The sequence below is a fragment of the Fringilla coelebs genome (assembly GCF_963513975.1).
Source record: "Fringilla coelebs genome assembly, chromosome: 14".
NCBI lineage: Eukaryota > Metazoa > Chordata > Aves > Passeriformes > Fringillidae > Fringilla > Fringilla coelebs.
The window spans coordinates 3130487-3147269 of record NC_140040.1 but is presented as its reverse complement, the minus strand read 5'-3'; the positions used below and the strand labels follow the sequence as shown (position 1 = coordinate 3147269).

The window sequence follows — 16783 nt, the reverse complement described above, 5'->3', positions numbered from 1 at the left end:
ATCTGTGTGCTCCAGGCTGCCTGTGTTTGTGCAGCTCTGCTCTCAGGTCCTGTAGGAAAGGAATTTCAGCATCACCACGTGTGGTGTCTGTTACCAGTGGCTTCTCCATGTGGTTTTACATAGAAACTCTCCCACTTGGGTTCTGTGGGAGTGGACTGAAATGGATGTTTTAACCCACGGCCTTGAGGATGCTGGATCTGTGGTGTGTCCAGTGCCATGTGTCACTGTTGTCCTGTGTCTAGGAACTTGTCATCCTCCTTGTCTTTGGAAGTCAACACAATTCTGCACAGCTTGGGGTGTGTGCATCCCAGGGAAAGAGGTGACCTGGGGTTTGCTGCATCATCTTGTGGCTTTATCCCTGGATTTCTTTGCACTGGTTAAAGCTGATCCCAGGCTAACTCATCCTGGATGCCAGGCTAACTCAGGTTAGAAGCTGATCCCAGGCTCAGTTTAGAAGCCTGATCCCAGGCTAACTCCCCTCTGCTTCACTCTTTTAAATGCTCTCCTGACATCCTGAGCTAACTTTTCATTTTCCATCCTTGTCAGCTGGTGCCATGTGTAACTCCACAGGCCCTGGGATGTTTTAGCTGCAAATGTCACCCATAATCCAGGAGCAGGAGCCCACTCGTGCGCTCCACCAGGGAGGCAGTCAAAGCTCAAGGTCCCCAAGGAAAAAGGTGACCTGGGGACATGAATGCAGGATCAGCCTGCATGTTGCTTTAGCAGTGCCTCTGCCAGGCTTCAGATGTGCCCAGCTCTCCTGCTTTCCGTGCAAAGCAGACACCATCCATTAGCTGGGGAAATAGCTTTCTAAAAATAATCTTTCCCTAAGTCCAGGGCTGCACTTTAACTCCCTCAGACCCCAGAAGAAGGCCTCCCATTTCTCCCCACTTTGGACAGGCTTTCCAGCATATTCAGGAGTCCTTTTCTGCTGACTCAGTCGTTTCTGATGGCTCCCAGATGTTCACCTGGCACCAGTGTCAAGGGCCTGATGTGTTTAAAGGGAGGTTGTGCCTCTCTTGAACCCTTGAAATCAACAGCAGAGGCTTCCTCAGCTGACTGTCAGCTGATGATTTTCTGTGAATAATGTCAAACCCCAGCTCAAAGGCAATGTGATTTCAGCCTCCCTGGGTGAGGCATTGCCCCAGCCCTGCAGGGCATGGGGCAGGCTGGGCAGGAGCACACATGTCCCAGTGTGTCTTTGCACCTGGGCACGAGGGTACTGATGGATGGACATCTGAAATCTGTGACAGCTTTCTGAAACGTGAGCATCTCCCAGCTGCTTTCAATTAATCTGGCCAGGGAACTCTCTGATCCCTTTATCCTCCCTTGGGATGCTCAGCGCTCCTCACCTCAAGCTGAAGCAGAGGAAGGGACTTGCACACCCCGAGTGAAATAGATTAAGCCAAAGTGACCTAATTTTCAAGAGGTGCTGGTATCCTTTGGCTGGCAAGTGGGAGCCAGGGAATAAAGCACATCCCAGGGAATAAAGCACATCCCAGGGAATAAAGCACCATCTGTTGGGAGGTTTTGGCTGCCTCGCCGAGCCAGACGCGCTGGCCTCGCTGCGGAGCCGTGAGCGGGGCAGCTCCTCTGGCTCTCAGATGCTACAGCTGATTTTTTTCAATCTGCCCTTTCTGAAAGTTCAGTGTTTGCCTTAGATGGGTGGTGGATTTGGGCTCCTGTTCAGCCAAGGGCAGGCGGCCAAACGAGGGGTGCAACGGCCGCCTCTGAGCGCCGGCTGTTCCTGCAGGGAGAGCGGCCAGGGCTAAATGGCCACATTGTCAATGGCCGTGGCAATGCAGCTATTTTTAACCTCTCAGGGAAGTGCCTCAAAGTAGGAATTGTTCCCTGAATTTGGGTCAGACAGTCTACAAAAGCAACTGCTCCTTCTCCCCTACCCCTGTGCAGCCGGGTTAGAAAGTCGGGCTCCTGCCTGGGGGGAAGCGAATGCCGCAAGCGGGGCTGAGAGCGGGATGAGGTTAAAGGAGTGTCTGTCTGTCCCTGTGCCACCGAATGTCCTGCCCTCCAGGTGTGCCTGCAGCTGGGGACAAGGCGTGTGTGTTGGCCTTGCTGTGTGGAGCAGGAAATGATGAGGAGCTGTTCCCTAAACTGAGCAAATGACATCCTGCATTGTTGTACCCGGGCTGAGTGCGCTGCCTGGAGAGAGGCTGAGGGCAGCTGGTTTTCATCTGCCTCAACGTTCAGTCCAAGAAAGAAGCCTCAAGCAGGGACTCTGTGTCTTTTGTGCGGTCAGCCAACAAGTTTTCGGGGGTTCTCAGTGTTCTCAGAGTTTTTCTGAGGCTCCTGCCTGTGCAAACACCTCGTGCTTGCCGCTGTTCTCATCAGAAGCTGCTGTAGTGGGTTGGGGAAACAGAGGTTGGGGTTTTGTGCTCAAGTGTAGCTTTTAGCTGGGAGTTAGATGGCTCTTCCCTGCTCTGGTTGGCTTCCAACTCCTCTGGTCTCAGAGTGTCCAAATCCGGTGTCATGGGATGAAAATTCTCGAATAATTCCTGCTAATCTGGGGGCTGTTTCCTGCCGCTGCAGAGGAATGCTTTCAGCGAGGCTTTCAACAGCGCTGTCAAAACCAGATCCTCACCTCGTGCTGGAGACAGGGGTGGGGAAGATTTCTCCCAAAAATTAACCCTAAGGAGGGAGATCCTGTGCTGGCTCTGTCTGTACAGATGCTTCTTGCCCTGGATGGATTGATGCTGCTCCAGGGGCTCAGTGAGTGCTGCACAGCCTCCTGTGAGTGATCCAAATAAAACCAGCCAAGACGCTCAAGGACCGCCGGGTGGATAAACTGGAGCACGGGAGGGGTGGGAGCGCTTGGGAATGACAGGTGGAGCAGGAGCACAACGGAGCAAGGGACAGGGATTAAAGGAAGCTGCTCAAAGACCAGATGTCACTCTTGCACCGCGATTGACACAGGAACAGGCGAGAGGCAGGGTTGTAGAAATGACAAAGAAAACTTTATTTAAAGGAACTGCGTGGTTTTATAGAGGGATACGATAGGTTCTATTCGATTGGCTAACTAACAAAAACATCTTCTTCACACACTGTCCTTGAGGAGAACAGAAAGACGAAGTAGAAAAACACCACTTGCAGATTGTTTATACTCAGCAAGTTATCACATCTTTCCAACTCTCCAAAATTCCTCACAAGCCGCTGTGAGAAACGCTTGCCGTTTCTCTCTCTCTGTCCCGCGGCATCCACAACCAAAGACCATTTTGTCGGTGCTGACGGCATCCGAGAGCCTGGGAACACCTAATCTGGCCGGGGGAGGGCGGCTGCTCCATAGCTCACATCCCTGGCGCCGCTCCCGCCGGGGAGCGTCAGCGAGAGCCGCGGTGCGTCAGTGCCAGCGGGGACCGCGCTGCTCGGCCCCGCCGCGACATTTCCCAAAAACAGCCGCTCTCCCCCGGCCCGCCAGCTGCTCTGCTGCAGCCTCAGAGCAGCTCTTGCTGCTGCCTGACCTCCTCATCCGGCTGGCTGGGGATTTTACTTTCCCTTTTATTCATAACATAGTGAATCTCGGCTTTGCCTGCTGCTCTTTGGGGGGACGGCTCCAAATGTCCAAATGGAGGGATGGAGCTGGGGTTACTCAGAGCTGATGGGCATTGCGGGGTGGCAGCTCCACCAGGGATGCAGAAGGCATCCTCCTGCATGCCTGGGAAGGGTTCACTCCCAAGTCAGCATCAGTGGAATTCCCAGGTGTGATAAACTCTGAGTCTCCACCTCTTTTGGTGCTGTTCGGGTCTCCCTGCCTTTGGGGTGAGCAATAATTTCAAGCACCACTCTTTTCCAAGCTCAAATCTGGGCTGGGTGACCTCGTTGTTGGGGGGAAAATGCGCTGGGAGCTCCTGTGGCCCTGCTCTGACCGCCTGTTTCTCCCCAAATTCCAGACCTGCACCGAGCCACAGGAGTGCCTGCAGGAAAACCCACCACCACCTTCATCTCTGCTTCTGCTGGCAGCATGGCTCCTTCCCTGCCCTGGATCATTCCTCTTGGATGTGTGCTGCTGCTGACAAAGACAGCTGAGTGCTTTATCTTGCCCAACTCGAGTCACCTGGAGAGCATCCTCAGCAAATACCAGGATGGGGAAGCTCACTCCAGGTCCAAGAGAGCCATTTTATTCTCAGACAGACAGGAGATACTGATGCTCCACAATAAACTGAGAGGGCAGGTGTATCCAGTGGCCTCAAACATGGAATACATGGTGAGTCTAGAGCCTGATACATCACTTTATTACTACTTTTTTTTTTTTCCCCTAACTGTATTTAAATTTTCCTTGTGGTGCGAGAGGTGTAGCAAATTTCCTCTGAAGTAAGTTTTTCTCAAGAGGTTTCCTGAGAAGCCTTTCATTCCAGAGTGAAGGATGCTTTAGATCAGTGGCCTGTTTTGGTTGGAAGGGGCTGCTGATGGGTCATCCAGTCCATCCCCTGCATAGTTCCAGAAGTGGTTCCATTATTCATAAAGGAGCATCTGGCCCAGCCCTGGATGCATCTCTGGTGATGGCAATTCTCCAGCCTGCCTCAGCAGGTTCTTCCATTACCTTCAAGCCATAAAAGCAGCAATTTTCCCCCAGTGTTTAACCCCTGCTCTCCCTGTGAAAGCTTTCAGGCCGTTGTGGGGACACCACAGTCTGCTCAGGGAATCTTCTGGTGGTTTTTGGGTTGCCAACCCAATGCTGGAGGTTCACCTGCCCTCAGTCACACACTGATCACCTGAACCAAACCTCCACGATGCTCCTGGGAATCTGCACAGGACCACAGGGAAATGGGGCCTGAGGAACGTGGCTCCATCTGCAAAGCACTGGGAATAGCTGGAAAGGCTTTGGGAGTTCCTGGGTGGATGGATCACTGCTGTTGGGCTTTGTAGTTCAGGAAACCAAAATAAAAGTTTGGTCAATGTATTTTCCTATTTTAGAGGGAGAACCTAAAAGCTGGAGGAGTAGGAAATATGCCTTTGCCATCAACAATTCGCATGAATGTTTTTTTTTCACCTGATGCCACAGACCCTACTTTGAGCTATTTTTGCCATGCCATCAAAATGTTAGAGGGCCACAAAACGATGTAGGCAAATAATTACTTTTTGTGTGCCTTTTCCCAGTGTGCAAATAAAGTTCTGATCAAAACTAGCCCGACTTCAGCCGTGCTCTCCCGCTGACGGATCAAATGATGGATGACTTGCTAAGACCGTGTTTAAAAGGGTAAAAGAAGAGTAAACTTAAATGTAATACAAAATTGTTTTCCAGCTGTGCTGAAGCGAGGGCTGCAGATGGAAACTCCTCCCCTCTGTGACTGCAGGGAGAAGGGGAAGAGAAGGGAGGGCAGGGGATGCTGAGGAAGGACAGCCGTCCCTCGGTCCGTCCGCACCAGCTGGGTTCCGCCAGAAGCCCTGTGCCTTTCTAAGAACCGGGGATTGCATCCCTTTCTCAGCCTCCCTCGCGTTATCCTGCAGGGAAGCGCTGCCAGAAGAGGCCACTTGATGCATTTCCAGAGGGTAAACACAAAGCAGGAGCAGGCCAAGGTGTTTGGGTTGGCCGTGGGGCTGGCAGAGCCGCGGCCCGGCCGCTGTTTGCGCTCGCGGCGCGGTTACACCTCCGTGTTTGCCTTTGCTCTGGGAGCTTTTCTAGTGGTTTTCAGGGGTGATGGAGGGCCAGTGAAAGGGCCTTGTGTGCCCTGAAGAAAGGAGCTGAGTATGAGATGGTGCCTCTTGGAAGGGCCATAATCAGCCTTTCATGTGCTCCTGTTTACCCAGTAGGACTTGGAAATGCCGTGTGTATGCTGAACGGGAATTTCTCTTTAATCCTTTGTCCTGCAGAGGACATTTCTCATTTGGACTCGTTTAAGAGGATGGTCTGTCTGTAGAACCATTGATAAACTTTCCTCTCTCCCTTTGGTGCTGGAGTGGAGCCTCACTGGAGATGTGCTGGGATAACTTGTGGGTAGAGCTTGTTCTTGCCCATCAACTTCCAAACACTCCCTTGTGAAAATCCTTTCTCCCAGCTCCGTATCCGATATATTTAAGTGGCCCAAAAGGGAAATGGGACCTAATATATTCCAGGAAAGGGACATATTTAACTGTTTCTGCATGAACTTCTATTGTTGGACACTGTTAATGAGAAAGCAAGAGCACAGTGAGTCCTATAACTTATCTAGAGATCAAAAGAATTTTTATATACAAATGGGATAAAGGCAAAGTGGGCTGAAAAATGAAGAAAGAAACGGTTTAGCTGCTGGGTCTGTGTAATTAATTGAAAGCTGGCACAGGTATTCAGTGCTAATGGAAAATGAGTGAGCAGGGCACAACTTCCTGACAAGTTCAAAATTACCTTAACCCCTCTACCAGCTCCACAATTGACACTTCCAGAGTGCATTTGGAGTGTTGAACAGAGGTGGGTGGGTGCCAAGGCCAAAACAAACTCCTTGTTAACAGTCCCAGAGTGAAAAGGACATAATGGACTCAGAGGAAAAAGGACAAAATAGATCCTAAGGCACGGTGACCTTTTAAGATGGCTTAGTCAGATGCTTTCAGCAGTGATGAAAGGCAGAAATCTTTCCTCTTGCGGCGGCCTCGGAGACAGCTGGATAAAGCAAAGTTGTTCTCAGTGCAGATTGCTGGAAGGAAAATAGTTTGTTTTCATGTATAAGGTATGCATCCTTCCTCTCAGCTGTAAGGTGGTGGCTTTCCCTGTCGGGATGGGGTCGTGTTTCTGTGGGGGTTAGCAAAAAGCATCCCCAGACCTCTGCCAGAACATGTCAGTCCTGGGGCTTGATGCCACTTTTAGAAGGAAGCTCCAGTATTGCAGAAAGTCTGGGCTGGGGAGGAAAATGAGTGAGTAACCTGATCACTGCAATTCAGGTGTCTGGCTTTGGGTTTGCAGGCTCCTCAGGCTGAGGGAGCAGACTCCTTGTGGGATGCATTATTAAATCTGGACCTACAAGCTGTGGTTGGTGTGTGTATGCCATGCATATATTTTACATATACACTGTCCATTCCACTTTGAAAGGCCATCAGAAATTTGCAGGAGTGAAAAAAAAAAAGAGAGTCCACGTGCTAACCCACTTGGAATCACACACACACCCAAAAAATTTTCAGCCTCTGCTTCTGAAGGAAGCTGAGCACAGGCTCGTTGCCCCTCTGGCTTCAGTCATCTTCCTAGATACTGCTTTGAATATTGGCATAAAGAATTCTTGCAAGTATAGCTGGGAAAGTCTGAAATCTCCTTTTTTTTTTTTCCCCCCAATGTTTATTGCTCTGAAATAATTCCAGCCTCCTGACCGCATTCGCGTCTGAGAAGCAAGAGGCAAATAACTGCTCTAATTTAGATGGGATGGCTTTGTAATCTGATGCCCGAAGAAACGAGCTCCTCTCCTCATGCAGCAAAAAGCCGTGCAGAGACGGAGCTCCCTCCCAATTACCTGCGAAGTGTCTTTTGTCCGAGTTCATTTATTTTATCCGCAGGCATCAAAGGGAGATACAAGGCGAACGCTCGCATTAATTCCCATTTAATAGCCCATTGCCCGGGACGTCTCTGCATTAAATTAAGAAATTTGGAACATCTCCGCCTCCGGGGCTGCAGGGAATAGAGCTGGGTAGGAAGTCTGAGGAGCTCGGAGTGCAGAACATCTTGGGAGAGTTTCTGTGGCTTTTGTGCTGGATGGGAGAGCAGCTGTGGCCGGTCGCTGCTGAGCCCACAAAGTGGGAAACCACAAAAAGCTGTGTCTGCTGCAAGAGGCTGCCTGAGCAGAGGGCTGGGATGTGTGGTGGGTCTGAGCCCATCACTTCCAGGGAGCTGGAGGGCTGAGGAGGAAAATGGTTTTGTTGCCTGTGTCAGAGCTGTGTCCACACGGGGTTTTGCAGGCTGAGTTTGGTCGGTCACTGCTGAGCCCAAAGCCAAGCTGGTGAAACTGGGACAGCCCTGGGATGCTGTGGAATCTGGGCTGCTGAGAGTGCTCCATGATAAGCTGCTCTGGGAGGCCTGGGCTGTGAGCTCAGCGAGATGAGGTCACGTTTGCCTCGCTGAGACAGTGGAGACACACCAAGTTCCAGGAGACGCTGCATTTCCCAGTTGTCTTACCCAGGGATGCACAGTCCTTCCCCATCCCAGCTACAACTGCCCGAGACTGTGTGCAGAAATGCTCAGATGAACACTGGATGGTTTGTAAAAGTGTTTGAGAGCCTGGATGCCCTGCAGCCCTCCAGGCTCTGACAGGTCCTTTGAAATGTTTGAGATCAGAAGTTGCCTTTCTTCTGGAGGAGACAGGACTTGGAGAGAGCAGCTGCTTGTGATGGTAAATGTCCAAAGAGGACGGTCTCGTGCTGGCATGTGGATGGGCTGGATGCACATTACAAGACCTCTCCTCTCTTTGGTTTTGTTTGTAGGAATGTGTGGTAATATTTTAATCCCAACGAATTATCCTCTAAGGGCTGTTCTGAATAGAGCAGCTGTCAGTAATTACACAATGAATTCAGGGCACTGGCTGCTGGGCCCAGCGAGTCTGGCCTTTAGAACAAATGCTCTCCTGGGCAGCAGAGCTGCTTTCCTGTTTGCCTTTGTGTCATGCTGGAGCTCTTCTTTGGCTCACAACTGTGTGATATTCGATGAGCAGTGATCTCATCCCAGCATCCTGCCCTCAGAAATGGGATTTGTCACTTCTAACGTGATGCCTGTTTCAGTGAGAGTGGAAAAAGCTTAAAAAAACCTGGGACATTGCCACCTCTGATGTGTTTGACTGGATCCACTGGTGGACTCTCAGTTATTCTGGAAGGAGGAGGGGAGCTGAGATTGAGAGCCTCAGACCCACACTCCCTGATGAAGAGGTTGGATCAAAGATCTCCAGCTGTGGGGTGATGGAGGTAGTGGAGCTCCCACTTGGTGGGAAAGCCTGGAGACATCCCAACAGCAAGGACAATGGATGAAAAATACATCCCTGAAATACATCAAAGCACTGAGTGTATGTCAGAACTCCTGCAGGACTCAGAAATGTGGGTCATGGTGGAGACCATGGGATCTCAGAGATGTGGGTCATGTTGGAGACCATGGGATCTCAGAAATGTGTGTCATGGTAGAGACCATGGGATTTCAGGAATATGGGTCATGTTGGAGATCATGGGATCTCAGAAATGTGGGTCATGTGAGACCATGGGATCTCAGAAATGTGGGTCATGTTGGAGACCATGGGATCTCAGAAATGTGGGTCATGGTGGAGACCATGGGATCTCAGAAATGTGGGTCATGGTGGAGACCATGGGATCTCCAAGCTTGATTTTAATTTTAATTTTTAATTTTTTAAAACATATTAGAAAACCAACTGCCAAGAATATCTCGTGGTTTAGGGTGGATGGTCTGGATGTGTTCTTGAGGTCTTCCCACATGGGTTTGTGTGTTTTCTGGTGAACTCAGTGAAGCATTTCCTCAGAAGCATGGCATCAGCTGGGGAAAACCACGGACCCTTCAGTGCCCTGGACTTTCATGGGAGGGGACCATGCTGAGAAATGTGATTTTAGCACAGAAATGTGGTGGCTTCACCAGGACAGGCCAGAAATAGGGGGGTGCTCTGTACCTTAGTCTTTCTCCACTAACTGCTGTTGGTTTAATCTCCTGATCTGGTGAGTCTGAGATGCAAAACTGACCTGTTCTTTTCTCTCCCCACACCCTGCAGAGCTGGGATGAGGAGCTGGAAAGGTCAGCACACGCCTGGGCTCAGCAGTGCATCTGGGACCACGGGCCCAGCGACCTCATCAGGTCAATTGGGCAGAACCTGGCAGTTCACTGGGGCAGGTAAGGCTTGGGGTGCTACAGGCTCCTTGCAAAGGTGATTTATGGGCCCTCCTTTAGAGAGAGACGGCTGGAAAGATTTGCTCTTGTCTTGGTGGAGCACTGGGGAGATGGGAGAAAAGCTGGGGCTCATTAATTGTGATTTATTGTGGCCAGTGGGATGGGTATGATGGTAACTCCTGCAGCCACCTTCCACTGAGACTTCCCAGCACTGATTTGGGCCCCTGCATCCATCTGGATCTCAGGGTAGCATCTCTGTAACACACTTAAAGGTGAACAGGTACAGAAGGCTGAACCCTTGCTCCTAAATCTGCTGTTTCAGGGGGGGCTCTGGCATCACACAGCTGAAGGCTGAAGTTTCTCAGGGGCAGTGTCTGGACTCAGCTCAGAATTTGTGTCTGGATTCAGTTCAGATTTTAATTCTCTCTTGCTGTGTTTTCCATAAATATTTATCTGGCTCCTGATTTTTCTTTACTGAAAACACTTTGCAGGGTTTTTTTTTCAATTCCTGGGACAAGTTGTTAAACTAGAGTCATTAACCCAGTTAGGAAAGCTGACATGAAGGCTTCTAAAGGGATTTTCCTCTCCATCTCCAGGGGAAATTTGTTTATTGTTAAGTCCCTGTTTTTAAGCTTGTTATAGGTTAAACCTGCAAGGAGCCCTGAGCATTTTTCCCCCATTTCCTGGGTGCAAGTCCAGTTATCTTCATTGTAAATCAGGTAGAACTTGGTGGAAAGCAAAGGAAATTTGCTGGTGTGAAATTAGCCGGATGTAAAAATTGGGCCCATTTTAATGTTTGGAAAGTAGAGTGGTTAATTCATTGGAAACAAAGTCAAAAGATCATGCTGTTCTTGGCATCCTACGAGTGCTCAGGATGGCCACGGGCTCCTGATGGAGGAAGATCCAATCTTGCTCCCTTTGAGGTCCCAGAGAGGAAAGAAAAATCAGATTTATCTCAGCTTTTTCAGGAACGGGCCACAACTTGATTGCCTCCATTTCCTCTCCTGTAAAATAGGATTCGGAAAGAATTTGCCTCATGACATCATGAGATGGATGTTTTTAAAATACTTCTAATGAGTGATTTTTAATGAAAAGTTGGCTGAAAGGACAAGCTTCAGTTGGTGATGATTTGGATTTCTGGCAGCTTGCTTGGTGTGAGCTGTTGGAAGCAATCAAACAGCAGCGGGTTTGGTACAGCTTGCAGATCACGGTGTGTGAACCCTTTATGAGTTTGTGCAGGTGGTTTTGACACCATTTCTGCCCCCCAAACAGCACAAACAGCATCAGCACTGCCCCAGACTGTGAAATGTGAGGCACAGATTACACACAGGGTGCAGGGGAAAATTGCTGCCAAAAAAAGGTGGGATGGGAGTGCAGTGCCCCAACTGCTCCCCACCAGCTCCTGGTGGGATGTGGGTGAGGAAAAGCCCACTCCCTCTCAAAAGGTCTTACAGTCCTGGCTGTGAGTAACTTCCAGATTTAGCAAATTGCCCCCTGGTAAAATAGGTACCTGATGGCTTTTGGTTTAAGATGTTTGGCAAAGCCTAACTCGTGTTTACTTTCAAAACACAACTTCCCGCCAAACTAGAAGTTATTTTGTAGTTGAGTGGAAAAGTGAGAGGGCTTTTCAGGTCAGCAGCACTTGAGGATCATGTCAAACCTATAAATAATACAGAGTCAGGTCAGGCTCTGAATCTGAGGGAAAAAATCATAGAAACACACAACAGTTTGGGTTGGAAGAGACCTCAAAGATCTTTCCAGTTCCAACTCCCCTGCCATGGGCAGGGACACCTTCCACTGTCCCAGGGTGCTCCAAGCCATCTCCAGCCTGGCCTTGGTCATTTTCAGGGATCCAGGGGCAGCCACAGCTATCCTGTGCCAGCACGTCCCCACCCTCACAAGAACAATTCCCATATCCCAATATCCCATCTAACCCCTCATCTTTAACATTTAAAAAAACCTTTTTTTTTAATTTTGAAAACTTCTACCAGAACATCCTGACTCCAGCTGCCTTTCCCCCCCCAGGTATCGATCTCCAGCCTTCCATGTGCAGTCCTGGTACGATGAAGTGAAAGATTACACATTCCCTTACCCCCACGAGTGCAACCCGTGGTGCCCAGACAGGTGTGCAGGTGCCATGTGCACACACTACACCCAGGTAAGGGCTCTGTACCCACCCTCCCCACATCCCCCACCCGTGTCTGGCTGGGGGTAATTTCCTTATTTGCAATAAATGCATTTCCCTTACAGATAGTCTGGGCCACCACCAACAGGATTGGCTGTGCTGTGAACGTCTGCAAGCAGATGAATGTGTGGGGAGAGATCTGGGAGAACGCTGTCTACCTGGTCTGCAACTACTCCCCCAAGTAAGGCAGAGCAGCTGGGCTCCCTCCAGCCCTCCCAAAACTGGCAGCTGGCTTAACTAGCTCTGGGGAAGGGATTTCAGGCAGTCTAGACTGGTGGTTGTGGCTTTAAATTTTTTCTTTAGACAGCAGCACAGGGCTGGTTCAAAACTCCAGAGCGCTGCCTGGAAAACTGAATGAGAGGCTGAGGCCAGGCTGGGGCTTTGATGTTCCTGCCACGGGAAGGGAAAGGAGGAGCAGGAGATGGCCAGGATGGAGCTGGCTGCTGAGCAAGGCTTGCTCTCTGCTGTCACAGGGTGGGAAGGGATGGGGTGGTGGAGAATGCCAAAAAAACCCTGAAATAACTGCAGCAGTCAAGATCTCACTAGCTCGACGGTTTGATTAAATTTCAAAATGAAAATCATATTTCTTGCCTACTACATCCAGGAGAAGTTTACTACCTGGCAGTGGCAGTTGAGATTTTCTGGTTTAATGGCTAATAGGAGAAACATTCCCACTCCAAGCCCTTGGCAATTTAAAACTTCAAAACAAAACAGGGAAATAGCTGCATGCAAACTGAGCGGCGTGGGGAGCACCTGACTTCAGGGGATCACAGTGCAGGAGAATGCAAAGGAAAAAGGAGTGTGGGGCTGCAGCTGTCGTGTCCCAGGCAGAGCTCTCTGGGAGGGTTCCCTAAGCCCCTCTCCCCACGTCATTTTGCTCCTGGTTTGGGGGGATTTACCACCCTGCTCCTCCTGAGGGATAACAGCATCTCCCACAGAGCCCCCACGGCAGGCTGGGCGACTTACACGTCATCCATTCAGAGCTGCTGGGTGGAAAAACACTCTGTTTCTGCAGTTCCTGCCTAATCTTTTCTCTCTGGCACCGGGGCACATTGTCCTCATGTGGCCTTATAGGTGGAGACAGCTGAAAGAGCATAACCCAGGAGTTTATAGCCGCAGCTTAACGCCAGCTCCTTCAACCTCTTCGTCCCCTAAAACCTGCAGCACAGAAGGCCAAAATGGGCTGTTGTTTTTGGGGAGTTTCTTCAGCAAAATGCAGTAATCCATTGATTTATTTCTGTTTACGTAAGACCCTGATGCTGATATTGGAATGCAATATAAAAGCAATAAGGCACACGATTTAAGCAAACCCCTAAAAAATGTCATTTTAGAGATGGAACGAGGAGCAACACCTTTCCTACACGGCTGGCTGTTCAGTCTTTCTTTAGTTGCTCTAGGCCAGGATGGTGCTCCTGGGTTTGGAGGCTATTTGGGTGTCTGATGGGTGCTCATTTCTCCCGTGCTCCCAGGGGCAACTGGATTGGAGAAGCTCCGTACAAGACCGGCCGTCCCTGCTCCGAGTGCCCGCCCAGCTATGGGGGCAGCTGCCAGAACAACCTCTGCTACAAAGGTACCTGCTGGGGGCTGGGGGCACCTCTGGGGTGGGGGGCAAGGCTGGAGCAAATCTGGAATCTCCTGATTGGGACCAGCCACAGCTTCATGCCCCTCTTAATTAGCCATCCTCAATATTCTGATATTGGGAAAGGTGGGAAATCGTCAGCCACTGAAAGGGACAATCCCTGAGCTGCTGAAAATCTGGAGTTGGGATTCAGCAGGAATTCCTGGGGAAAAGAGAGAGCTTGGCTGGGGAGAAGCAGCTCTGAGCTCCCATGGGTTTGGCCCGGGAGCTGCAGGGGGTTTGAGCGGTGGCAGGCTGCGGGCAGGAGCGATCCCCTCCCGGGAGGGTTTGCTGGGTTAGGGAATGTTCTCCAGGGCTTGGCAGAGGCATCCTGAGTGGGCAGAGCTTGGCTGCCTGCCCTGCTCCTTTGGGAGCCACGGGTGGGGCCTTTGCCTCCCTCCCCACCTTTCAGGGTGGGAATTCAAGGGATGGTTTTCAGGGATGCAAAATGAACCTGGTGATTCTTGTCCCTTGGAGGAGAGGAGGGGGATCCTGAAAGGTTTCTCCTGACCTGTGAAGTGTTTTTGGAAGAGAGGTCAATGGGAAAAAACAAATTATTAGGGTGAGCCCTCCCGCAGCAGTGATACCCCCAGCATCCAGGATCTCCTGGGGCCATTTCTCACTTCCCAGAGAACTGAGCTCTTTGGAAACAGGGACATTCCCTGGAGACTTGCCCAAAGCGGAGGTTGATTTTGCTGCCGCCATGCATTTCTCATTTTTTATCTTGTGGGGTTTGAAGGAGGACCCCGAGGTGCAGGTGGGCTGCAGCAGGGAGAAGGAAGGGGATGGAATATGAGCCCAAATTTGTGTTTTCCTCCGGAGGGAAGAGCTCAGTGGGAAACAGAGGAAGGAATATTAGCACTTTTTTCACTAATTAGTGGGGATCCCTTCAAATCCTCATTGTGAGATGCTGTAGATGCTGCTTCATGTGCAGAGGAGCAGGGGAGGAGTGTCCTGGCAATAGCCCTGTGCTGCCTCTGCCGGGCATTCCTGATCTCCCAGCTGTTTAAAAGCTGATCCTTGTCCAACTAAATCACCCCCACAAAACACAAACCCGACCTGCCCACCAGTGTGAGCCCCCTGTGATTATTCTGAACCCCCTCTTGTGCCAAGATCACCGTTATGAGGATCCCATCATTGCTGAGCCAGACGAGACCAACGAGGTGGAGATCCCGCAGGTGGCGGAGCAGAAGCCGGTGCAGTTCCACCTTCCAGAAAACAAACCCAGCAAAACCATCAAGGCCAAGAAAATCACCCCAGAATCCTACATGAGTAAGACACAGCCTTTCTCTTCTTCAGCTCCTCTGGGGTTTGGAGCACCTCAGTGGGAAAAGGTGTGGGAAGTGATGAGGGGGATGAGGGACAAAGAAACTGGGAGGATGTTTGAGAGGAGGAGAGGTGATCTGTGTGAAAATTCACTCTGTGAACATTTCAGCTGCGCAGGAAGCTGCTAGAAGTGATGAGCAAAGCTCTCAAATCCAACCTGCACCCTCTGCACATCGATCTGCTGAAGTTCTGTGCTTGTTTCAGTCATTTCATAGAATCCCACAATGGTTTGGTTTGGAAGGGACCTCAAAGCTCACCCAGTCCCACCCCCTGCCATGGCAGGGACACCTTCCACTATCCCAGATTGTTCCAAACCCCATCCAGCCTGGCCTTGGACACTTCCAGGGATCCAGGGGCAGCCACAGCTTCTCTAGGAATTCATCCCAGCCCCTCCCCACCCTGCCAGGAAACAATTCCTAATTCCCAATCTCCCATCCATCCCTGCCCTCTGGCAGTGGGAGCCATTCCCTGTGTCCTGTCCCTCCATCCCTTGTCCCCAGTCCCTCTCCAGCTCTCCTGGAGACCCTTCAGGCCCTGCCAGGGGCTCTGAGCTCTGCCTGGAGCCTCCTCCTCTCCAGGTGAGCACCCCCAGCTCTCCCAGCCTGGCTCCAGCTCTCAGAGCATCTCTGTGACCTCCTCTGACTGACTCCAGCAGTCCTGATCTCAATAAAATACCAATGTACCAAAGTCCCCTCAGTCAGTAATACATTTAGGAAATATTGATTTCACTTTTAAAAAACTCTACACTCAGCACTTCCCCTTCTTCACACGTTTTCTGGGGTTTATGGCTTGTTTCCCCTTTATTTCTTGCTGGGGAATATTCCTGAAGTTGTTTGTGGAGCTGCTGGTGCTTCCTGAGTTGTTTTCCAGCCTCTGTTAATTAAAAGACACTTATTGAGAAAACAAGGTGGGGCAAGCCAGTGGGCCCTTTTCAAGTTTATCAGCCAGCATCTGCAGAGTCTGTAATTAAAAGGAGAATGAGAGCTCTGACTGCAGACCTCGGGCTGCAAATCAAAGCCTTCAGCTGTCAGCTGCATCTTCCTTGCTAATATTCCAAAGACACCTGTCTCAGGCGAAGGGCTAAAGAGGCACAAACTGCTCCAGGCTGGATAAAATCAGATCTTATCTTGGTGCACCAAAGACCTCCAGGAAAGATATGTGTGGAGCTTGCTCATTTCTGTAGCTCAAGAGCAGGCTGAGCAATTTCCTTTTTAAAAAATGTGTTTATTTGAATTTTTTTTTTCCTCCCCAGCACAAGTCATTACCTGTGAGACCAAGATGAGAGACAAGTGCAGAGGCTCAACGTGCAACAGGTAGGGTTTTGTTGATACTTCTTGGACTGCTGAGGGGAAAAGTAAATAAATGTTTACTTGTTATTGCCAAATATTTTAATAAATATTTATGTTTTATTGCTAAATATTAATTAGTTCTTGCAAACATAGGATAGATTGCACTTTATATTTTTTTGTGACTCTCTAGGTAGATCTCTTTAGGAAAAGCCCCAAAACCCAACAAAAAAAATCTCCTAAATTTCTCTTAATTCAAGCATTCAGCCAAGCCTGGCAATAAGGTGCTTTAGATCATTTTACTCAGCCATGATGACCCACAGTTTCAGGTGTCCAAAATAATTTAATAAATTTCAGCAGAGTCATTTTTCGAGCCTTTTTCATGCATTCCACTGCTGCCCAAGGCAGACCAATAATTCATGGCTTGTCCCCTCCCAGCCAGTCCAGAACTTCTGGCTAAGGTTTCTGCAGAGAACAGGACAGTTTATCACTTGGAGAAAAACCAAATCCACAGAACCTAAATATTGGTCGGGCTCTTAAGGAGGGTGGAGCAACTGTTTTAAAAAAGTAGCTATTTTGCA

General features: G+C 49.9%; 1 protein-coding gene across 1 annotated transcript in view; it reads left to right on the top strand.

Annotated features, from left to right (window-relative positions):
- Positions 1-16783, top strand: part of CRISPLD2 (cysteine rich secretory protein LCCL domain containing 2) — a 30845-nt gene that overhangs the window by 1162 nt on the left and 12900 nt on the right. Inside the window, exons 3-9 of the mRNA XM_084215144.1 lie at positions 3906-4219; positions 9672-9790; positions 11813-11945; positions 12038-12153; positions 13442-13542; positions 14704-14862; positions 16169-16229. Of these exons, the coding sequence (XP_084071270.1) occupies positions 3977-4219; positions 9672-9790; positions 11813-11945; positions 12038-12153; positions 13442-13542; positions 14704-14862; positions 16169-16229 (932 nt within the window). The 5' untranslated portion in view covers positions 3906-3976. The remainder of the gene's footprint in view (positions 1-3905; positions 4220-9671; positions 9791-11812; positions 11946-12037; positions 12154-13441; positions 13543-14703; positions 14863-16168; positions 16230-16783) is intronic.